This window comes from Rhinichthys klamathensis, unplaced genomic scaffold (assembly GCF_029890125.1).
Source record: "Rhinichthys klamathensis goyatoka isolate OS25496 unplaced genomic scaffold, OSU_Roscu_1.1 h1tg000461l_1, whole genome shotgun sequence".
Taxonomy (NCBI): domain Eukaryota; kingdom Metazoa; phylum Chordata; class Actinopteri; order Cypriniformes; family Leuciscidae; genus Rhinichthys; species Rhinichthys klamathensis.
In genome coordinates this window covers 107,373-132,962 of record NW_026606950.1, presented here as the reverse complement: position 1 = coordinate 132,962, position 25,590 = coordinate 107,373, and the positions used below count along the sequence as shown (strand labels likewise).

At 38.2% G+C, this 25,590-nt stretch overlaps 1 protein-coding gene across 2 annotated transcripts in view; it reads left to right on the top strand.

Moving 5' to 3' along the window:
- mapk14b (mitogen-activated protein kinase 14b) overlaps positions 1–24,719 on the top strand; it is a 44,319-nt gene extending 19,600 nt beyond the window's left edge. Inside the window, exons 4-12 of one of the 2 annotated variants that reach the window (XM_056236694.1) lie at positions 4,750–4,861; positions 6,208–6,237; positions 7,584–7,631; positions 7,802–7,916; positions 9,249–9,320; positions 18,899–18,978; positions 23,781–23,859; positions 24,353–24,526; positions 24,643–24,719. In XM_056236694.1, coding sequence (XP_056092669.1) covers positions 4,750–4,861; positions 6,208–6,237; positions 7,584–7,631; positions 7,802–7,916; positions 9,249–9,320; positions 18,899–18,978; positions 23,781–23,859; positions 24,353–24,526; positions 24,643–24,710 — 778 coding nt within the window. In that variant the 3' untranslated portion in view covers positions 24,711–24,719. Of the gene's footprint in view, positions 1–4,749; positions 4,862–6,207; positions 6,238–7,583; positions 7,632–7,801; positions 7,917–9,248; positions 9,321–16,963; positions 17,044–18,898; positions 18,979–23,780; positions 23,860–24,352; positions 24,527–24,642 lie in introns of both variants that reach the window. The other variant, XM_056236693.1, reaches the window with a different exon arrangement.
- The last annotated feature ends 871 nt before the right edge of the window (positions 24,720–25,590 follow it).

The window sequence follows — 25,590 nt, the reverse complement described above, 5'->3', positions numbered from 1 at the left end:
TCTTACTATCGTGTCAATTGATTTGATTAGTATGCGCGAGGGAGAGAGAGAGCAGGAGGACTGCGCTCGTGTTGTTTGAAGACGTGAGAGTGCGCGCGCGCGGCCGGGGCGCTCTCTCTCTCTGCTCGTTATAAGCCCTGTCAAGCGCAGCAGTCATTATATTCTACATCACTCACCGATCAAAATAGGCTTTGGCGGGACAAAGCGGACGATTTGACGGTTTTAGAAGATTAACAACCCGAAACTAAAAAACAGACTAGAGTAGGCCAACTTTCTGGAGGTATACTGCCCCCATTTGGTATGGAATATGTGGAGTATGAATTTATTTTTTGGCAGACATTCCACATGGCACCTTTAAAGCTACAGGACTTGTTTGACTCATCAACGTTTTGTAAGTTTGATGTGTTTATTAAGGTCTGAAATAAAACAAGATGAGAACTGAAATATTCCAGCACTTTCTGTGATGTATATGCTTGCTTATCATAGGAAGTAATAAGAAAGGACTCTTTACAGTAAGGTAGGAACCTAGTGAGAACAGGGTGTTTGGGGAATCACTTTTTTTCTCTCTTTTTCATCAAACCGCAGTTTTTGCAAGTTCCCGCAATTTTTGCAAGTTCCCGCAGTTTCATCGCATAAAATTGCGTAAATATCCCGCATATTCCATCGCATTTTTTAAGAAAACGGGCCACATAATCAAGGATTTTTGCCCGCAACAATTACAAAAAAACTTGTTTTTCTGGAAGGACTGTATTCTGTGTGGCATTATGGGTTGCAGGTCTGTGGATTCTGTGGAGAGAAAAAGGATAACGGCACACTTCAGTAATTCCTCGGGCGTAGTCGTGTGCGCTCCCATCTAATTATTGGATGTGTCTCCTTCACAACCCTGCATTGCTCAATAAAAGCTTCATTAGATGTAGCCCTGATGATGCGGCGTGTGTTCAGTCCGGAAGCGTTCAAGCTCCTTGCATCCAGTCGTCAGAGTGATAATCAGAACGCAGCAGCGTTTACTTCCCGTCGAGTTCTGCTCCGGGAGAGGGAAACAACGTCGTGGCTGGGAATATCCGTAGTTACCATGGCAACAGGCTTCATGTGCTCAGCATAATTTCCTCGTGGCACAGAGGCAATAACCTGCAAACTGTTATTGCCTCATATCGCTGCCTCTCAAAATAATCATAACACAAACAATAGAATAATCGCTCATGCAGGGAATCATAGATAAAAACTGATTGCCTAGGCATATGAGATGTCGTAATTATGAAATTTGGGCCAATTAATCGTCCTACTAATAATTATTGTGCGTCACTGTGCGTATACCTTTGCAAGTATGTATAATATTGGGGTAGAATATAATGATTAATATTATTATTGTAAATATTACAGTACATTTTTTACATGCTTTTCATTTGATTGACTTCAGTTCACTTTTCACTCATGCTGATATTTTCTGGAGCTCAACCATTATATGATCATTTCATGTATGTTAATGTTATTTGTGTTGTGAATATTAGAATCTTGTGTATCAACACATTTCTGTCCTAAATTCTTTAGTGTCATGCATCATTTTATGGTGGGCTGACTTGTAAAAAATATTTTGCCATTATACCGAAACACTGTTCCCGATACATGTTTGTTTTATTTATATTTTCATGCAAAACTCTACATAACTCAGTCACTACTGCGTTTCTATATATTATTGTTAAATTCCATTATTATGAAATGTGTGACTGAAATTTAAAGTAATTGCAAAGTTGCACGCTTCTATTTGCCCAATTATTGTTATAAACCTCATAATACGAGGTTATTAATAAGACACTGATAAGAACATTAACCATCAATGAGTCACCCGTCTGCCGCAAGCCAGTGATTATAGTTTATAAAGTTTTAAATATGGATATTTTTCTTTAAAAAACCTAGCGCAGAAGCTTTATTAACCCTCTGGAGATTATTAACCCTTCTTTATTAACCCTCTGGAGTCGTATGGGTTACTTTTATGATGGATGAATGCGCTTTAAAAACTCGAGCTCTGTTCAATGCCATTACAAAAGCTGGGAAGAGCCAGGATAATATTTTATATAACTCCGATTGTGTTCGACCGAAAGAAGAAAGTTGAATACACTTGGAATGGCTTGAGGGCGAGTGAATTATGGGATAATTTCCATTTTTGGGTGAACTGTTCCTTTAAGGCTCCTCTGTGCTTGCACAAAGTTTTGTAAAGACATAATGCAGCATAAAAGTCAGTGCCAGTTTTATATTCTGTGTAAATGCGTTTGTGCCACGTCTGAGCAGCAGTAAACACTGTGTAAAAGCCTCTTCTGTGTTTCAACGGTTTACAAAAGCAAAGTGAAATCTTGAAACCTGGCTACCCTTGATTACTAACCACACAGTCAGGGACGAACAGTGTGAAACCTGGAACAAGACGATCCTGGATGTGTGACACCCGTGGCTTGGCTTGTATAGAAAACATTGCATGTCCAGTGTAAAATCTGGGTCATTGATGCAAAAAAAGCCACTAGAACATAATGCATCGAAGCTAATCATCATAAAGGTCCCATTTTAATCTCAGGGGTTCTTTAAGGACTGTCCGTGTCCAACTGTTGAGCTCTGTCTCAGGATAGTTCATTTTTGTCTGATTAGAGCCGTCTGAGGTCACGACTGCTGGGAGAGAGGAAAAAGCGCACCGCGAGTTTCCCTGGAACAAGAGCACCAGTGTGAGTTGTGTTTGGTTGCGAAGAGAGTGGGAACAGGAGCAAACACTGGAGGAAGGGTCTCGCTGTGCTCTTTATCTGCATCGAGCGCTTGCACAAGATGCATGGAAACAAGAGCTAAGAATACTATAATACTCCTATAAATACCTCGACCCCGAAAATCTCTTGGAGAACGAGTGTGAGAGCAGAGCTCGGGGGCAAGAGATATTTCTGAACCGCATGTATCTCCATATACTTGAGTATCTGCTATGCAAACGACTCTGCAGAAGTGCTCGGAAGACGTTTTCACTACGGTCAGGTTGTGCTCACGAGAGTGCAGATTAGCAAAGCGCTCATGCATGCGGAAGGTTGATGATAGGGCTCATGGCCGGGTCAAATGAGTGGCTCTTGGATTCCTTCCAGCGTTCGGCAGGCGACCCAGACACATTACACAAGCGGATTGGTTGTACTGTACTGTATGTGTTCCAGGTTAAAGTGATAGTTACCCCAAAAATTCAAATTCTGTCATTAATTACTAGTCCTCATGTCGTTCCAAACCCGTAAGACCTTCGTTCATCTTCGGAACACAAGTGAAGATATTTTTGATGAAACCCGAGAGCTTTCTGTCCCTCCATAGACTACAACAAGGGCCAGAAAGGTAGTAAAGACCGCATTAAAATAGTCCATGCGACTACAGTAGATCAGCCTTAATGTTGTGAACAGGGTTTGAAATTAACACCCGCCAAATGCGGGTAAAAATAGACTGTGGCGGGTAACGCTGTCAAATCACTCGACAATTTGGCGTGTTACTTATTATATTTACTCACTTTCCTGGGGAAGTTCGTGTAAACCAAATCTGCGCAGATTTAGCGCAAATACTCAACTTGTGAGTCATCATGATATATTAAATGCAGCGTATGATCTGCTCATATCTGGCTTACTCGAACAAACGTCACTACGCAACAAATAACGGCACGCTTGTTCATTTGCATTGAAGCAATAGCGAAGAATTGGCATTTGAATTGGCGAAGAAAAGCTTTCGGTTAACCGAAAAGACATTATTTTACAACATCCTACATTTTTTGATGTACTTTGTATTGATCTGTCCACCTAAAACACATTTTTGGTGGAAAGGACGAGGATGAAAGAGGAAGGGAGGAGACGGCTGAATGACAGGATTTTGTTTGAATAAGAAATGTATGTATGAAATCCAAATTCTGTTATATACATTTTTTTTTCTTCTATTATTTTTTTATTATTATTCTATGTATTCCAAGCTTTGGCAATATTGTATTATTTACAGTCATGCCAATAAAGCAATTTTCAATTGAATGAATATATATATATGTAAAAGGAGGAAAAAAACCAAGCAGTAACTTAAAAATTATGTAGCCAAATTGGCCGGTGAGTGAAAAAGTTCATTTCAAACCCTGATTGTGAAGCGATGAGGTTTTTTTTTTTGTGAGCAAAAAAAGAAAACGACTTTATTGAACTATTTCTTCTTTTCCACGCGAGTCTCCATGCTCTGTTTATGTTGTAAACACTCACGTGAACAGTGTTGGCCAATAATGAGGCGGCGTTCTGCCGTAGAACCCGGAAGCGCTGCACTGTGTTTACAACGTAAACAGCGTTGATATATGATGCATGATTTATCAAAGTAAAATTGATCATGATATATTATGGCTCACTGCAATTATCAACTGAATTAGTCAAAAACAGTAGGAATGTGGCCTATGAAATCTCAACTCAATTGGAAACTATTTTTTTACTGAATAGTTACTGAAAAAGGTTTGAGTTGATTCTTGAAAAAAAAGCACACCCAAGTATGTACACAAGTCTTCAGAGTAAAAATAATATTTCTGCTTTTTTATACATTTACATTTTTTATTCAGATGCACTACAGCCCAAAAATCGCCATCTTGTGAAAATTCCTGTCTATTCATTTTGCAATTTGTATCAAAGGAAAACTGTTATTGTGCAGCCCTGGTTCGTACTCCTCCTTCGACTTCACTCTTCAGTGTCACGATCTGTGGAGTTGCTGTGTCATGATGACTGTGTTTAACAGGTATCTGGTGACTCACCTGATGGGAGCAGACCTCAACAATATCGTCAAGTGCCAGAAGCTGACAGACGATCACGTCCAGTTCCTCATTTATCAGATCCTCCGAGGATTGAAGGTTAGGCCCTGCCCACTGTTTGCACTGTTATTTTGCTGTAATTGCTCAATGTAATGTGAGCTTAAAGGAATATTCTGGGTTATTGACAACATCTGTGGCAAACCGTTGAGTAGGACTGACAGTACTCTGCTGTATCGGTATATATCCATGGCATAATAATAAATAAAAAAATCAGACACTTAAAGTGTAAACCGCTTTACTGACTATAATGGGACTGATGTTTTGATTTGTTGTTTACAGTTAACAAACATTGCAACTTCACACATAATATTCTTATATATTCAGTATTCACATGTACAGTTCACATGAGTTGCAAGCACATTTGTCTATATATCCAGTCTTATAATCTATTACTCTTCTAAATCTTGCTTTTAACTGTATTTTTACTTTGATTAGTGTTAAATAGTTTGAAACTTTTTTGTACTGGTGCCAGACTTAATTGTGTTTTTTTTTAATGAATCAAGTATAGGCGCTAAATTACATACATTTAAATAAAAGGCGCTAGATTATTAAAAAGTAGACATTATTATTATCATTATTACTTGATTACATTCAGGGGTTCAGTTTTCAGCAAAAGTACCCGTACTGTATAAATCACTCTCAGATTTTGCTCATCATATGATTTTGACTAATAATCCCTCAGTTTATCTATAAGAACATGTAATGTGTTTACAGTAATGCACTTGCAAAAGCTGAAAGCTGGTCAGTTTTACTTTGTACAAACTGAGATATATTGTCATTTATTCTCTGTGGTCAATCAACAGAAAGTACTAACACCACAAATAGAGTTCATCAATATTAAAGCTAGCAGGAGATGGATATTCACTCCATCTATTTTTTAAATGCAGCTTATTGATCTTGTCGTGAACAATGAATTTATGAACGCGTTTCTTTTTTTTATTTCTTTTGACCTTGTTTCTTAGTCAAAATGTCACGACTTAATCTTTTATTGAAACGACTTCCCTCTGGTGACGTTTGCTGGACTTCTCAAATCTAAATCCCTCTCCTTTCTTCCAATCGACTGCAAACTCACATCCAGATCCGCGTCCAGCCGATACATTTTTCCTTCACTTTTTCAATAATTCCTTTCACTCAGATGCATGTCATAACACAGAAGAGAATATCCGTCTCTACTTCCAGTACATTGTGGCTATAGTTTTCCTTTAACTCTTCTGTTGAATATCCTACTGGACAATTACTCTAATTTATTCTCTCTAAAGTTATTTTAGATAAAAGATAACTGTTTAAGGTTTATAATACCTGGTCTTGTATAATGTGTTAACAACGGCTTCTGATTGATCTGTGTATTTGCTTAAAGTGAGTTGATCTGTCTTTTCTCCACACAGTACATTCACTCAGCAGACATCATCCACAGAGTGAGTACACCACACTTTCTGTACACTACATTTCATTATTCATGTGTGTGTGTGTATATAGAACATAATATATATATACAAGTTTGTGAAAGAAATGAACTTTTATACAGTAAAGACATTCATAATGCTACACATTTATGTTCTTTCTGTTAACTTTTTATTCATCATAGGATCCTGATATTTTCAAGTTTTCAACATTGATAATAATAGTAAATATTTCTTGAGCAGCCAATAAGCATATTAGAGTGATTTCTGAAGGATCATGTGACACTGAAGACTGGAGTAATGATGCTGGAAATGCAGCTTTGAATTGATAAAGGACTTTTTAAAATATATTCAGTTAGAAAACTGTTTTTGTTTACAAATTCTTGTAATAATATTTCACAATATTACTGTTTTTACTGTGTTTTTGATCAAATATGAATGCAGCCTTGGTGAGCAGAAGAGACTGTAAACTTTAAAGTATCTTACTGACCCTAAACCTTGTGTGTGTGTATATATATTAGCGCTGTCAAGCGATTACATTTTTAATTGAATGAATTACACGACGTGGAGATGAATTAATCGCAAATCAAATTTGGCTGAGAAAAATTACCCCCAAAAGATCATTTAAAGTCATTGGTTAAATGAGAAAATTTAAGCACATAAACTTCTAGATTTCATATAAACTTTTAGACTTTTGCATCATGATATAGTAAATATTAGACAAAAACTCGTACAAGGGCATTTTTGCCCTGATATCTTGAAGTTTATGGCTATTCTAACTCTATTCTATAGGCTCCATCATGAAGTGAGTTGTTGCTCTGCTTCATGTTCGTCACCATCAACTTTATGAAATGTAAGATGACCCACATAGGTCTGGGGCGGGGGAGGTGCGTTAAATGCATTATAAATACACACACACAGATTATTTATTTTATAAGATCTTTCACATTAAATAAAATATCTGAAAAACTACAGAGCTCCTACTTTATAAATACAATTGAGAAATTAATTTATTCCGTTTCTACGCATCACTAGATGTGTATTAAGGAAGCAAAGGCAGTGAGAATTTGAAACTGATTTGATCCAGACGTATTTCTGTCCGTACGGATATGAGTTTTTTCTCATTAGTACGGAGCGGTAGTTTTATTGCAGGTTTGCTGAGGTACACAGATTTGGTTTTAGGGCTTCATCTGCACCACTGCTTGTGTAAACACCTTTATGGTTTATAATGAAAGGTTTTTTTCTGTGGTGGCCTGATTTTAGCTCCCAGGATGATGTTTATTAGTGCATGAAAGCGTAATGCAAATTCAAAGTGATTCTCACTTATTCCATCTATTTGCTCACCTTTTTCTATCGCGCAGGATCTTAAACCCGGTAACTTGGCTGTAAATGAAGACTGTGAACTGAAGGTGAGAGCGTGCTCTGTTTGCCAAGATCTTCATCATCATCATCATCTGATGCTTTTTCCACTGTCACATCTGTTATTATTATCCTCTGTTGACCAACAGTGGGTTTATAGTCAGGCACACAGGGTAATATGATAATTATGACTAATGCTTCTTCTGAAATCCGTGCCCAGATTTTGGACTTTGGTCTGGCCCGGCTGACTGACGATGAGATGACGGGATACGTTGCCACCCGATGGTACCGTGCACCGGAGATCATGCTCAACTGGATGCACTACAACATGACAGGTCAGGATTACCCAGAATCCTCTCTTGTGTATTGATAGTTTTTGTGTTTGTGTAATTCATTACATTTTGTAACTGAAGACAACATGAAACGACATTCACAAGTCATTTAACTTTCATGTTGTGTATTATTTCTGGCTGAAACAGAATATTCAGTTCAGAAATTGTGATGGGATGGGATTTGATATCATAAGTGGGTAATGTTATTGGTTATGGTTAATATCATTTTTCCCCTCCCACATGGCCTTAATTAGCAAAAATGCTTATATTTTATCCCATAGTTTTTGTTGTAGTTAAAATTTTTGTTTGATTCAATTCTTATTGGTTAAAAACACAGATTTATTACATTTGTGAAGTATTTCCACGTTTGTTGATCGTATTACAGTTGCATATCACCTGGTTTCCTTCTTTCTGACAAGTTTAAAGTTTACATTTGGGTTAATGGGTTTTGTTTGGGATGAAAACCTAAAATATTTCCTAAAATAACATTTGTGGTAACCGTATAGAAATACAAGCGAAATAATGAACTTCTCACATCCAGTGTGTTGCTATTGTAAACTAAAAGTATTAAAATTTAAAAAGTTTTTTAGTAATTGAAATAGTCAAATATAAATATAGTAGATAGAAAAACTTAAGCCTAAAACACATGTTTTTACTCTAATTTGTTATTGAAATATAATAATTTACACAGTTGCTGTTATTTTCATGACAGATATTTTAAACATACATTAAATAATCAAGATATCATTAACAGGTTAATTAAAATCGAATATATAGGCTAATATAGTGCATTTATTTAGTGAAAGAGTTAGCGAACCAGCAAGCTGTGGACACTGAATGACTTGCCTGAGGTAAATATAAAGCTATGTGGAAAAACTAAGCGTTTTATTGACGTATTTCCACTGTTGAAACACTGATTGAGTGATTACACGAGTTATGATGCCTTTCAGTAAGTATACTGTATCTTTCAACATACCTTCGGATGTTTATTCTGTAACTGAGGAAAAGATGATCGCGTTTACTCGCGCTGCTGCTTTAAATGAGTAGCTAGTATAGTGATCTGTCACGCCACATATAAGAGCATTTATTGTTTGAATTTCGTGATCAAATAGACATTATTTAAAAGACTACATCTTGCTTATTATCGAAATTCGTTGTGTACACATAAGACATAAGTTTGGTACGCCATGAGAGTATCGCGATACGTATCGTGGTTTTTCGGTTCGAATATCGTTACACCCCTAACGTTTATTAAGAAAGTTAGTATTGTATTGTCTTTAACAGAATGTATTTTGTTTCCACCAATGAGAACAGGGTTTTTGTTTTGTGTTGTAGTGGACATCTGGTCGGTGGGCTGCATAATGGCTGAGCTCCTCACAGGACGGACGCTGTTTCCCGGCACTGATCGTATCCTTTCCCCATCATTCATGCCCTGCACAAAACCTCTCTTCCTGGAAATACCCCTTTAGCGATGTGGCATTCTTTTAGCCCCCCCTCCCTCCCTATCTGTAAGTGTGAAAAAAAGGCAGCTAAGCGTGTCAGCCGGTCCTAATTCATAGAGCGAGGCGGTGATCCTGAGGGAAATGAATCAGCCAGTGTCGGGCCTGCTCTCTCCCAGTGACTCACACTGGCTGACGGTCCTGTTGACAAAAACATGAACTTTGCTCAGTCTTAAAGGACAAAGATTCTAGCACAGCGTGGGGAATCTTAATGCGTTGCTGCTTCTGTTCTACTTCACGAGGTCGTCGAATCAAACACACTCTCACACACACTCCCGCATTAAATGGAGTCTTGGCCTTTCAAGAAAGGAAGTGTGATTTGCATTTCAAAGAAGTCTGCGAAAGATTAGATTAGGATAAAGAAGTAGTTATTTGGTTGCCAGATAAATCTGCTTTCTGTGTGCATAATAATATAACTCGGTTTAGATGTGTAAAACCGCATTAATTAATATTAGTTAACACTCAATTTGTGTGTGTTTGAGTGTCAGGTGACTCACAAATCTACAGTGTGTTCCTACAACTGATATATTACTGGGCAGGAATACAGTTATTAGTCATTTACTCACCCCGTGACATTCCAATCGGTACTAATTCATTTAAATAAATAAATGTATATAATAGGGCTGTCAATAGATTAACAGTTTTTTATCGTGATTAATCCATTAATGTATGGTTGATGTATTAATGTTAACATTTGTCTTGATTAACGTGTTCATTTTGTCATCGTTTGCTAATCCAAGAATCAGATCGAAGGACGATTCTCACAAAGCTATTTTCTGCAAGCTTTTTTCAAAGTTAAATTTAGGTTTCTTTCCAAAAAAAAAAGACACTTGGAGACTCCAAAAGTACGCTTAATAACCAAATGATATAAGGAGTCCATATAATTCATACATGAATGCACACACGAAAAAATATTACAGAACTTTTCAGAATTCAGTGTACAGTTTTTAGAGTAGTTTGTTTTAGACGTGTCATGTTGGGATACTGAACAGAACCACATGGAGATGCCAAAAAATAAAGCCCCATTTTCTTTAATGGTTAGAAATGGCTGCATTCTCACAAAATTTCTCAGGTCACAGAGGTCCACAAAAACAGATTTTAAAGCACAGAACACACACACATGGTCTGATGCACTAAAGCTTGCGTGTATGAGCTGCATGTTGACTTGCTGCATTTGTGCTTGTTTCTAACTGAACCGCCCCGATCGGTCATCATCTTGCTTGCACTTTTTAGTCTTCGAACAAAGATACCTCTCTTTCTTCCTCAACTGTTCACTTACCTTTGATGAGTGTTTGTGCTGTTCAGTAACATCATCCTGTGCCAGATTTGAGTAGAAGTCAGTGTGGATCTGGAACAGTGTACTGTAGCTCACACATGTTTGTCACGTTCAGTTGTTAAACATATTTGCACGGTTTCAGTACTGCGTTTACATGCATAAGAATATTCTTATATTAATCAGAATTTGGTCATATTCCAATATAAGCGACCACGTTTTGATAACGTAAGAACGTTCAGATTTAAACCCATTAACCATAACAAAAATAAGGCAATATACTGGTTTCTAGAATTGGGAATCTGAATTGGGAAATGCCTGTATTAATCAGAATTTTGGGTCATGTAAACTTTATTTGAAAACTCCACCATAACCGACTGTTATATATCACTTATATATGTCTTATATCTCAAAAAAAAAAAAAAAAATTCTGAGTGGTATTGCGGTAGATACAGGCAGTTAGAAATATAAATAACCTTTGCTTATACTACTTCCACTCAAATGTTTGGAGTCAGAACAATATATATATATATATATATTTTTTTTTTAATTAACACTTTTATTCAGCAATGATGCATTAAATTGATCAAAAGTAACAGTAAAGAAATTTATAAAGTTACAAATACATATATTTTAAATAAAAAATGAAAAAATGTATCACTTTGTTTTTTCAACATTTGATAATAATCAGAAATGTTTGTTGAGCATCAAATCAACATATTGCACTAATTTCTGAAGGATCATGTGACACTGAAGACTGGAGTAATGATGCTGAAAATTCAGCTTTGATCACAGGAATACATGACCTTTTAAAATGTATTCAAATAGAAAGCAGGGTAATATTTTAACTGTATTTTTGATCAAATAAATGCAGCCTTGCTGAGCAGAAGAGACATCTATCAAAAACATTTAAAAAACTTAATGACATCTTGAAAACCACCAAGCTCTTGTTTGTTATTAAAGATTTGAATGATAAATAATTTAATATATTATAAATGACTAAATAATAATAGGGCTAATAATATGTTGTTGTTTCTTAGAATTACTCAAATTAAAACACGTACTGGGGCCATTCACACAGAACGTGTATTTATGAAGTTGAACTAGCTTGTTTTTAGTGTGCCGTGTGAAGCGCTAGTGAAAGTTTGCATAGATAAACAAATGAAAGCAGCTCGGGGAAATGCAGAAACATGTTGTATGAACGGCATATGAACATGATAGTATGAACGGCCTCTCAGATGGAAGAACAGACAGAACATTTTATTTTATTACCAAAACTTGCCATACACTAGCCTACTGCTGATAATTACTGATAATCGAGGCATGAAAATAACAAAATGTGTGTAAATATACACTCACCGGCCACTTTATTAGGTACACCTGTCCAACTGCTCGTTAACACTTAATTTCTAAGCAGCCAATCACATGGCGGCAACTCAGTGCATTTAGGCATGTAGACATGGTCAAGACAATCTCCTGCAGTTCAAACCGAGCATCAGTATGGGGAAGAAAGTTGATTTGAGTGACTTTGAACGTGGCATGATTGTTGGTGCCAGAAGGGCTGGTCTGAGTATTTCAGAAACTGCTAATCTACTGGGATTTTCACGCACAACCATCTCTAGGGTTTACAGAGAATGGTCCGAAAAAGAAAAAACATCCAGTGAGCGGCAGTTCTGTGGGCGGAAATGCCTTGTTGATGCCAGAGGTCAGAGGAGAATGGCCAGACTGGTTCGAGCTGATAGAAGGGCAACAGTGACTGAAATAACCACTCGTTACAACCGAGGTATGCAGCAAAGCATTTGTGAAGCCACAACACGCACAACCTTGAGGCGGATGGGCTACAACAGCAGAAGACTCCACCGGGTACCACTCATCTCCACTACAAATAGGAAAAAGAGGCTACAATTTGCAAGAGCTCACCAAAATTGAACAGTTGAAGACTGGAAAAATGTTGCCTGGTCTGATGAGTCTCGATTTCTGTTGAGACATTCAGATGTTAGAGTCAGAATTTGGCGTAAACAGAATGAGAACATGGAACCATCATGCCTTGTTACCACTGTGCAGGCTGGTGGTGGTGGTGTAATGGTGTGGGGGATGTTTTCCTGGCACACTTTAGGCCCCTTTGTGCCAATTGGGCATCGTTTAAATGCCACGGCCTACCTGAGCATTGTTTCTGACCATGTCCATCCCTTTATGGCCACCATGTACCCATCCTCTGATGGCTACTTCCACCATGTCACAAAGCTCTAATCATTTCAAATTGGTTTCTTGAACATGACAATGAGTTCACTGTACTAAAATGGCCTCCACAGTCACCAGATCTCAACCCAATAGAGCATCTTTGGGATGTGGTGGAACGGGAGATTCGCATCATGGATGTGCAGCCGACAAATCTGCGGCAACTGTGTGATGCCATCATGTCAATATGGACCAAACTCCCTGAGGAATGCTTCCAGCACCTTGTTGAATCTATGCCACGAAGAATTGAGGCAGTTCTGAAGGCAAAAGGGGGTCCAACCCGTTACTAGCATGGGGTACCTAATAAAGTGGCCGGTGAGTGTATGTTGACAAATAACATGCAACATAAATGTTTAGTTTTTCTACCCGGTAACACACAAATGTGGACATGTCCACACTCAAGCATTTTATGCAAATGCCTTTTACAGCTGATTTATTTAACAAACAGTCAAATATGCTAAATATAATGTTCATTTACAAAAATAAATCCTTAAATTCGGCATTGATAACTGTTCACGCCATCAGCCACGCAGTGCGTGTTCACTCTAGCTCTGAGCAGTGGCGGAGCCAGGATTTTTTCATAGGGGTGGCCAGGCAAGGGCCAGCAAACAGTCTGGGGTGGCATATAAATCTTAATTATTTTAACATAAAAATTATTTTAAATAATGTATTGGACTGTTTTAGTGCCTTCCTACACAACTGAATACAGTTCATTTGTACTTAATTGTAATTGAGATAGTAGTGAAGGAATCATGGAATACTGAGTGAATTTGATCTTTTTTTTATTATTATTAGCTACTACCTCCAGGCATATTAATAAAGAGTACACACACTATAGCTAAAGTTCAACTTGCTCAGTTAGCTTGGTTCTGGTTCTCAAAACCCCCAACATTGTTGCACCTTCATGGATGAGACATGCAGATAACTACTGTAGTTCGAAGATTATTTAACCTTCATTGAATTTTATATAATCAATTAACTCTTCAACTTTCTATATTAGTTGTCAAAATAAAGAATCTAATCCGTTCTATCATACCTAAATTAAAAAGGGGGGAAAACATCTCTTTTGAATCTCTATGTCCAAGAATGTGAACAAGGCGGAAGTAAACAGCACATAAATACCAGAATGTAAAATTAGTTATTTTATGTATTTAAAAATGATAATTTTTAGTTTTGCCTTTACAAATTAACGCAAAATTACCGCCTATCTTCTAGTAGCTTACAAATGCACAGTGCTCACATTTATTTGAACATTAAAAAAAATCACATAGCCTGTCAGTTTGTGCCTTAAATTGTGATTTCACATGGCAGAATATTTTAGTCGAGACATATGTGACGCATATATAACAAATACATGCATGCATGCAGTTTTGACACAGATTTGATCGCCTTTTTGATTATTTCATGAGTTAGCTAATTGAATTACTGCTACAGCACGCCACATTGCGCGTGATGTGCAAGTACAGTACAACGGCTGTCAGGACAGGAAAGTTAGTTTTACTGACATTTGTTGACCTTACAACATCTCATCTTACCACAGTTACTGATTCAGGACAACGCGCTTTTCTCCGCATCTGACAGAAGTGTCACAAGCTTTCACACAGATCTTTCATAATAAAAGTAGAATCAGAAAAAAAAGAGAATTACGTTGTTGTTTCTTTGACTGCAACCCACCAGTTGAGAAACATCGAATCTATATTTACTATGCTCCGATCAATGCTCAAGCTCATTCGGTACCCGTACATCTCCGCACTCGTTTGACTTGCGCCTGGCGCTGAGGTGAAGTTGGAGTGCGCGTCTGAAAAGTCTCACGTTTTTTGTGGTCTTAAAGCGACGGTTCTGTGTTTTAAAAACAAAATTCTTGTAAAAATTAGAGCGAGACAGAAACAGCAGTTGTGAGAGGGGTGGCCAAAGGGGTGGCCAAGCTTAAGCCAAGGGTGGCCATGGCCACCCCTGGCCACCCCCTGGCTCCGCCACTGGCTCTGAGGATCTCCCGTTCTTGGCTCATTTTGAGTCAGAATTGTGAATTCAGTGAATCGTTAACTGAAGACTCACTCTGACTGAATCATTTGAATCAGTGAGTTGTTGACAATCGTTCAGTGTGATTTGCCTACTGATTCAGGTTCATTAAAAAGAATCAGTTCGTTTACGGACTTCACTATTGAGCAGGTGAGGACGACTTAAGTTCAAAATAATGAGGAGCGATTATTTCATAAAAACATGTGGAGTAAAAAAGTGCTTTGGAATATAGTGAAGTAAAATAAAAATACAAAAAGTACACATACTTGAAAAATGTACTTTAGTACTGCAACAAAGTAAAAATACTTTGCTACCGTCCACCTCTGTTAATTAGAATATGGAGCTTAATTAGAAAAGGATGTGCATGTAAACGCAGGCTGTCATGTACCGCAAATCTCCTTAATGAAGCTTTAGACTGCTTTGATTTTGTTGTACGTTCAAGGTCTATTGCATCCCATCACAAAGCATAAAGCCTGTCGTGCTGTTGCATTAACTCGTATGTTGTGTGCTGCTTCATGCAAGTGTAATTCAGCAGTGTTGGGGAACGTTACTTTTAAAAGGGATGCGCTACAATATTCCATTACTCCCTAAAAAGTAACTAATTGCATTACTTGGTTACTTTTTATGGAATATAATGCATTGTTACTTTTGCGTTACTTTTTCTGGGCTTGCCTGTTTTTTGTTCTGTTTTTTTTGCAAATGTAAAGTCCCTTTCACACCAAAAGTGAAATGAACGAGCTTCAGGTTGAAGGAAATGCAAACTCACGTCTGTACGGTAGAGGGCGCCGCTCAAACCTTTCAGATGTTTTCTGTCTTTCCGGATCGCAGGAGAATCACAATTCAACACACTTTCTTTAGCAGTAAAAATTAAAAAAGAAACCGATGCTATGTTGAACTAAAGTCATTTTTGGTTATTTGTATGGTCGAATTGGATCATCAGCAGCAAAGACAATGGTTAATAAAGTGAGATATTAAATACATGAAGTATATTTGGGTTATTTAACATTTAATGGGCTCTATGCACGGCGGTATTTCCGGTGAAGGTCTAAAGGATGCTGGATTACTTCCGCCGATCGTAGAGTCCAATGCTATACCGAGAATTTATATTGGTTTTTATACTCTATTGCTATACTAAAGAAACGTTAGTCACAAAAACAGACAAAACAGACACTCCTCATTTTGTTTATGCTTCTGTATTTATTATATTAAATAAAAATAACTATATATAAAATTACATCTAAACGTATTAAAGTTTCGTTTCAAAGACGAGAGGACAGTAAATTTTGAAGACTCTGCCATAATCCCGTTTTCCTCGGTTTTCCTCCGCTTTAAATCTCTCCAACCGGAAACGCACGAGCATCCTTGCGTCAAACGCGGAAGTTATGCGTGCATATAGCCCATTATTGCAGGTTTGTGTAATATTGTGAATTTGCATTTCACAGTTTTTATTAATTGAGAAATGCTGAATCTGTTTTTGTCCTAGTGTGATGAGTAAATGTATTCACATTTTGTCTAGAACTACAATAACCATCATGTTCGCACACAACGCCTCTGCGCTTACTCATGATTTCTCTCTGAACATGGCGGCAGGAGAGGTTTGAACTTGCGTTACTTGTTTGAAAAAGTAACTCCGATATTTTGTTGTAAATTTAAAAGTAATGCATTGCTTTACTAGTTACTTGAAAAAAGTAATCTGATTACATAACTCGCATTACTTGTAATGTGACCCCAACACTGTAGTTCAGTCAGGTAAGTGTGCTAGCTTACTTCTGCTATGCTAACTCGCTCAATGAAGAATCTGAGAAGTCTTGTAAGCTCCATACATAATTATTGCAGAATGCATGTTGGCTTTGAACCAATCATGGCTCAGTTTTATTTCTAACTTTATCCCATTTTCCTGTGCTGTTTTTATTCTTTAGTTGAAAACATTATTTTGTTATCACCCCCCCCCCCCCCCCCCCCCAGTCCCTGCTTTCATAGTCACCCCATTCCCTGCATTTTCCTTTATTTTGCTCTTAAAGATATTGATCAGTTGAAGCTTATCATGATGCTCGTCGGAACCCCAGGGCCAGAGTTCTTGATGAAAGTCTCTTCGGAGTCTGTGAGTGTTTCTGTTCTGCCTGAGTTTGACTCCCTCTGTGTCGCAATGACGATGTGTTCTGCTTTCTTCACTCACCCCGATCACACTTCATGCATGTCGCATCATTTTTTTCCCTTTCTTTTTCACTGGTATGAAGTACTAGTTATGCAATCACCTTAAAATAGTCAGTGGTAGTCAGACAGCTGGCAGATGAATTTGCAAAATCAACCCATGATTATTATTACGAGTGTGTACGAATGGCTTTCTCTCCTGCGTCCTGTACTTCCTGTTGTATTTCCTGTGTCTTTCTTAACCCTGGATTGATTAACATGGGGTGCATGCACTGCAAAAAAATCTTACTCTGTTTTTTTCTCTTGTTTTCCAGTACAGATGTCTAAACATTCTTTAATCATGATACATTTACTTGAAAAGCAAAATGACCTAAGATATTAGGTATTGTTTTCTGAAAAATTTATCTAAAGTTTAGTAGGTTTTGGGGGTTTTAGTATGAATATGTTAGCCTTAAGAGCTCTCTAAGCTAATGTGCTCCGAAACAGATTTAGAAGATATAAGCATTCAAAACGTAGTCTCTCACTTCTGCCAATATGGATCAATGATTTTGATGACATCACTCTGCCCTTCAGCTCTCATCAGATTTTTTTGTCCAATCAAATGCTCTCTAGAATCTGAAGTCCCGCCCCCTAGCCCCTACATTATAAATAGACGCTGAAGCTGCGGCTGAAAGCAGTCATTTGTTCACACATTTACTATTTTCTACATGGTGAATGGCACATAGTGCACTATATAGGGGATAGGGAATGACTCAGACAGTGGAAATATGCTTTCCATTGTCACGCGAACCGCCACAGCTCCGGTCCAGAGACACGATAGCACAGGGCGGATCATGACCTATTAGGACCCATTCGAACTCTACACTGAATGCTGTATTTTAAAGCAATATGGAGAAGATTAGCAGGAAAAAAAACGTCTGCATTATAAACCTCACTGACGAGTAGAGCACCGGTGCTCATTGTTTTGCTTTAGGAACAGTTTCATATTAAATCTTAAAGGGGAATCTATTAGACTGTGTCTGTCATAAGCTTTCAAATGTGGCTTTACCGAGCTCTGGACGAGCTGTGATATAAACGGAACGCTATTGGCTATATTTAAAAAGGGGAGGAGCTTCTCAATATGTCCCGCTCTGTCTTCCTGTTTCAGTGGAAATTACGTCAACACATTAAATAACGCTGCATGTTTTAAGGCTCTTCAGTGGGCCTTTAAAACAAGAAAACATCTGCCAATGGGTCAAAAAATAAACTTGTTTTCCCTTCAAATTACGTTTATTTTTCTGACCCTGTTGGCAGAAAACGTTTTAAGCACATTTGCGATCGTATTTTGTCCCCTACTCCTGACGTATATCCCAGTAAAATGGCTTCTGGAATAAGAATAAATAGGCGGGGCTTGATTTTGTCCGTGGGGAATTGATTGGATGGTTGTGGTTTGCTATTGGTGGATCTCATGTGAGTGACAGGTTATAGCCCCGCCCTCGCACCAGTAAACGTATCATCGGTGCGTCAAAGCTAATTTCATGAAAGATTACGAGTCACATGCATTTTTATACAAATAATGATGTACACATATAAATCATTTATAATAAATGCAATATTTTATGCAATAACATTTATTAAAAATATATATTTTAGTTGTCATTGCTTTTCAAGTAAATGTATCTCCAGTTTTTCCCTTCTTAAATGATCTCAGCATTAAGCCGCAACGTAAAGCAACCAAAGATAGCAGCAGCTGCATTGTTCTCCTGTTTGTCCACTCATATTTGTGAGTGTTTTAACCGTACACCCCTTGACCTGGGTTCCCCAAGATATAAACCAGCTTCAGCAGATAATGCGACTGACGGGAACCCCGCCGGCCTCTCTAATAAGCCGGATGCCGAGCCACGAGGTGAGCGCACGGACCCTCTCCGAACCGGTGAAAGTGGCAGAAATCCTGCAGACCCGGCCGCTCTGGAATGAGTGGCTCAGTTTCCCCCATGTGACTCTTTTCTGTTTGCCCTGGGTCATTTTTAGTTTTCCAAACCACTCCCAACCTTCCCCTTTCCCAACTACTGCCTGCTTTTCGTGTATACTTGACCTTAATTTAATGCCCACAGGACTGAGCTTTAAGGCGAATGCCGCCGCTCGCTTTAAACCCAGGCATGCAGTGAGTTTTAGACTGCTTAAGCTCTAACATACAATGTCGAATGTTCTATGTAGTAAACGATAGACGCCGTGTTTGTTTAACATGCAGTAGCGCTAGTCTGTGTTGTCGGAGGTCCACTGGAAAACACCAGGTCCTGATCGAGATTTCAACGGAAACATGATTGTGAACAACAGAAAATGGCACCCAAAAATATTTAGACACACTTGAAAAATATCTGACTGCCATTGCGTTAGACATAAAACATCAATGACATTTATGTATTTTTAGTGTGCAAATATTCTTGAGGAACTGTATATTAAGATAACTCTTAATCTCAATTCATACTTTGCGCGTGACGTCACAAGTACTGGCTGGCGGGCAAGAACGTCGTTCTCCAGCAACGAAACTCAGTAAACTAATCAAGGATCTTGTCAGGACGTCACCAGTTTTACTATACAAAAGTTCGTGTTTTGAGGTTTGTGATATCTATGGTTTTCAATGAGAACCAGAGATGACCCAACAGGAGAGCTAGATTATTTACGGAGGAATTATTACTGCTCGATTATCTTAAAAAACCTTGTCTGCTTTACACAATTTAGCTACCTTGGAGTTAATCCTATTTCTAGTCCATAGTTATGCAGCTAGCTCGCTAACAGTCTTGATAGCTACTAAAAGACCCATTAGCCCCATAGACTGTAAAAAAAGATGGACGACGCCCCTTCGCTCTTTTCCATTGGAGAGAACTGAAGCCGCCAGTGTCCCGATATGGAATTTGAGTTTGTGCAGTAGCGTTTTTGGGACCAGTCATGCGCAGTAGTGAGCAGAAAGTAAAGCCGCGAAATCAAGGCTCCGCCCCCTAAAGCCTGTTTTATGCTTCTGCGTCGAATCGACGGCGTACCCCCGCAGACCTCTCTGCGTCGCCGCGAACCCCTCTCCGACCCCTCCGCCGTAGCTCGACGTGCACCTCCAAAAAAATTTAACTACGCGTCGAGGCGACGCAGACCACAAGGGCTGTGATTGGTCAGATACATCATTTCGGGAGTGAAGCTTTTCCGGTTTCCCCCTCCCGCTATACCGCCATTTTTAAAGTGACCACTGCACTGTTTGTTTTAACGATATCAAGTTGAGGAACGTTTGATTCTTCTGCGATTAAACATTTGCAATAAAATCATTTGTTGTTCAACGTCGATTAGCTCCAGCTGCAACAACATTCTCTCTCTTTCGCTCGCCATTAGGCTCGTTTCCATTACAGATTTGCGCAAAACTTTTGCGATTTTTTTCTATATGTCGATAAAAAACTATTGCGAAATGACGGCGTTTCCATTAACCGATGTTATGCGACTAAAACTTCTTTTTTTTCCTCTCGCCATAAGCCATTCCAAAAATCATGGTAACGGACATTGGTAGGTTTAACGTTATAGCCTATATCAACTTTTATTCAAGACACAGAGGTCCAGAGACAACACAGTACAGATATAAATGTAAAAACAATACAAAACAATTAAGAATGATGCGGATGAGGCATCATTTATAGAACATATACAGGCTTCGGGTCCAATGTTTCCAAAAGCAAGATGTATACCTTGTGTCACTATAGCCACCGCACTAGACATTATTATTATTAATGGAAGGAGACGTGGTGTGTTATCCAAGCATTGATGGCAGGGAAAGACACGGGAGTTCTCCCTCATTTCTGCTCCGAGGTCTTGATTGTGGCATTTCTTTGAGGTTTAGAGTCCAGTAGGCTATTCCTGTAATTATTGTTTCTTTTATGAATTTAATAAAGAACTCTGTCTCGTATTAATTCCAAACGGTCAGTGTAGCCTACTTTTGTGTCCATTCGTTTTCCCTTATTTAAACCGTAATTGCAAAACGAAAAATTAACGGTTGTTGTGTTTTTTAAAACGCAAAGTTAAACACCAACATTTTTATATTAACTGTACACCAAATGCTGCGCAAAAAAATAAAAAAAATAAAAATATCGACGAATTTTAAGATAGCCTATTTGTTTATGATTTTTTGCTCCTTTATTAAACATTTAAAATATTCACAAATTAATTATGGACAAAATTTAGATTTTACTGGTTTTCTAAGGCCATATTAGAACCTGGAAATTATATTTTTCCCGCAGTGCTGAATGAGAAGACCATAACCACAGCCTACAGAAAGATTATTTATAGGTGAGTTGTAGGCTATAATAAATGTGTCAGAAAAAATAACGAGGCATTTTAATTGTTTATTAATAAACTATTGTTTCCTAAATCAATGTCGGCTAAAAACATATCTCCATCTCCGGATGCACCTTTAGAGAGAAATGCACCTTTCATACGGATTACATAATCAGAAGGTATTAGCTTTCGATTCGAATTTGTTCGTTTTAAAGTGGACATTTCAAGCTTTAGCCTACATAGGCTATATTTTGTTTCAGTTCTCGCGCTTCAGTTCACGGAGACCATGAAAGCGCGCCTGATTGTTTTATTTTATTTTACAAAACCACAACGTTTTCTTGTTATTGTGAGTTTACGCAAATAAAAGTAGTTGCGAATAATGTATTATTATTTTCTGTATGACCAGAAATGATAGAGTATTTTAAGTTGTTTCCACTGTTGATAGGAAAATGCAAACTTGTGTTCGCGCCAGCGCGCCTATCCCTGCCATCCAGTGCGCGCTCCGCGGATATGCGTCAAAATCTTGTTTATTTCTGATAATCTTAGCCCCATATTATAATTGTCCAACCTGTATTTTGAATGAGATGTGACGAATTGCTTTGTTCCTTTTTTGGATAAAAGCGTCTTCTACATATGTAGCCTAATAAATGTTATAATAATGATGATAATTATTATTATTATTTGCGGACATGGACCCCAAACACACCGCGTCTTCTAAGTCAGGTGACTGTAAATGCGCAAAACCTTCCATTGCAGTTTTGCTAAATATTCCTTTTTCGAATTGCCTGAAAAACCTCCTCATGCCAGCGTAAAATATTTTTTTGCGATAAACGGGAGTTTATGCGAAATGGACGTGGTTCCATTGTGCGTATTTTCAATTCGCAATTTCAATTTGCGCAATTTGAAGGGTAATGGAAACGAAAGCGGAACCGGCAAACTAGCAAAGAGATTCGCGAAGCACATACCCCCCTTGCGTGCTGGCGGTGAAATGCACCGCGATGCAACGCAACCTGACGCAGAACCATAAAACGGCCACGACGCCGTAGGAGTGACGGCGTAGCTACGCCGTGGAGTTGACGCAGAAGCATAATGAGGCCTTAACTCTCGCGGAATCAATCGCAAGCACACGCCCTGCACTTTTCTTAAGTGGCCTCTGTCTGCTCCGTTCCTCTCCAATGATGTCTGCTGATTGCAGTACCTCGTTAAAATAAGGTAAATACAACTAAACCACATAGTCAACATTATGAAAAAAAAGTCCGTTGGTGCTTCAGTGACTACTTCGCACAGAGAACCTGTCAATCACAGCTGTCAATCATGATGTCACAGCACCGTTTTTATAGCATCAAATAACTAACTAAAAACAAACTTATTTTAAAAACAAACACTTGAAATTACATCAACGTGATAGAAACTACAGTAAATGACAGAAACTATCTTTGGAAAAAGGATATGTGAAGTGTAATTTAATTGTTTAGTTGGTCTCACGTCCTGTTGAATAACACGGGGAGGCGGGGTTTATGACCTATACTAGGACCGCTCACTGGGGGGCGATCGAGACGTTTTGGCTTCACTTTTGAGGGCTTGTGCGGCACACTTGATAAGACCTGGAACTACAGGACTCTAATACCCGTTTGTTGCCCGCCAGGTATCCATGGTAGTCACGTGACTGCAAAGTATGAATAGAGCGCTGTAGTGATTATGAATTTTTGTAGGCCATCCCGTAAGTTCGCATCACCCTGGTTCCCTCACAAAAAAAAGGGTAGGTTTTTTTTTTCATTGCAGAAAATAAGCTCTGTGACCAACAAAAGTTCATAATTCTTGCATGTTTTGTTTACCATGATAATCTTTACAAATGAACACGACTTGAATTCAATTGGTAGAAGTAAAAAGCTAAACGAACTACAACACAGTCACATGACTTCAACGGCACCATCACTAAGCTTCCCACAACTCTTTATTTTCCCTGAAAGTTCAAGTTATAATAGTTTAAAAAGTGGATGAACTTTTACTCTACTTTGTAGACCCATTTAAACACTTGTTAACAATCGCTTTTTTCAAGGCAAGTTAGCTTTCAAATATTCACAAGCGGGGTTTTAGTGATGCGTTTTATGTTGTAGAATAAAACATGAAAATATCTTGATCTTGTGTTCACCACAGACCTTATTTCAGGCATTTAACCAAAAACTCATTGACTTCGGGACTTCGGGACTGGACTCGTTCAAATGCTAACATGTTCCCGGGTTTCGGCCTTCAAAAATCCGTCATCCCTGCAGGATTCTATTGTTGTCATGCTTTTTTCTTAGCCATCTTTGTTTGCTTTACTTTGCCCTCAATTAGTCCTTATTTTGACTCCTTAATAATCGTGTAATCCTTTAATGTTATTTTTTTAATCAACAGGCAAGGAACTACATCAACTCTCTTCCGCACATGCCCAAAAGGAGCTTTGCAGATGTGTTTATTGGTGCAAATCCATTAGGTAATAATTCTGCCTTTCTATACAACCCATGGCCAACCCATGATGAAAACCCCCGTTCCACTGAAACTCATTCGGATGAGAGATCCAGACATCTTTCAGAACCGGCCCACATGACTCGAGAAATGCATTTGTCAAAGTTAATGTGTGACGTTAAGAGTAATTAACATATTTACAGAGTCATTACCATTCTTTTCAGTCAAAAGTCATTAATCACATTTATTTTATTCTACTGACCACCCAATTTGTAACTATTAGAAATATAAAAAATAAAATCAATATATTCTGATTAATATGCACTACTTATAACTTTGGGGTGAATATTTTTTTTTTTTTTTTTAAGACTCTAATAGTTTTATTCAGCAAGGATGCATTAAATTAATCAAATGTGACCATTAAGACACAAATAATGATACAAGAATTTCTAGTATTTTTTTTGTACTCGCGCATAAACCCTTCTGTGATTTATAAATGCTGCTTGTGTTTTGTGTCTCAGCTGTGGACCTGCTGGAGAAGATGCTGGTTCTGGACACGGATAAACGGATCACCGCGTCAGACTCTCTCGCGCACCCGTACTTCTCCCAGTATCACGACCCAGACGACGAGCCCGAGGCAGACCCGTACGACCAGAGCTTCGAGAGCCGCGATCTAGAGATCGAAGAGTGGAAACGTAAGCCTGCGCGTTCGATTTCTCAAGAGAGACGACATTTTATTGAACGACCTCTCCGTGATGTAGCGCTTGCTCTTGTTGCTAGTGCTTTCAACAGTCGGTGTCTTTGCCCACAGGGCTCACGTACGAGGCGGTGGTGAGCTTCGAGCCTCCGATGTTCGACGGAGACGAGATGGAGTCGTGAGGAGAATCACGAAGGACCTTCAACCGTACAGGAAAATGACATTCAAGTGCCTGCCATCATCAAGTGCTGGCTTCCCCGTGTTCTTATCCATGCCTTCATACAAATTAAGAGGGAAAAAACCATGCAAACTTTCCTAAAGGACACAGAGAATGTAATGTTTTGTGTCCTGTGCCCCAGTAAAATTAACTGCTTTTTTAAAAATTAGAGAAAAATGTGCATTCTCATGAAAAAAAAAAAGCATTTTAAACTCTTACACATTTAATATTCTTTCTCTGGGGAAGTGAAACGTTTACTTCCAAACTCCGCTTGCAGCCTATACAATAAATAAAGGCCAGAACAATTCTGTACTGTCAGAATACTAAGTTTTAGATATGTAAATAAAATGGCACAGATGTATATACATGGAAATAATGTGCACCAACAGTTTTATGTAGTATTTGCAGCGAAGCACACATCACAGAATGTGACCCGCATTATAAATAGCAAGTGAACCAACTAAAGAGTGAATCCGAACACGTAAAGAGATTGTAATTACTATTTCGTGCTGTGTGTAGAATGTAAACGGACGCAGTGTTCTTCTGCCAACTACATCAATAACAGATGACAGGAACAGTCATGAAATATCAATACATGCAGACATGCTTGTTCTGAAATATATATGGGAAAATATGTAGATATTGGTGCTCAGTGCGGAAATTCTCACGATTTTTTACATTAAAGCGGGCAAATCTCATGAATCCTCTTTAGAATATACAAACCCAAGATCAGAAGAAAAAAGTGAAATATAAGAAAACAACAGCTATTTTGAGAACCAATAATAATGTTATTATATTATTAATATATATTAATGATTAATTCATTTTACCTCACGACAGGGTGC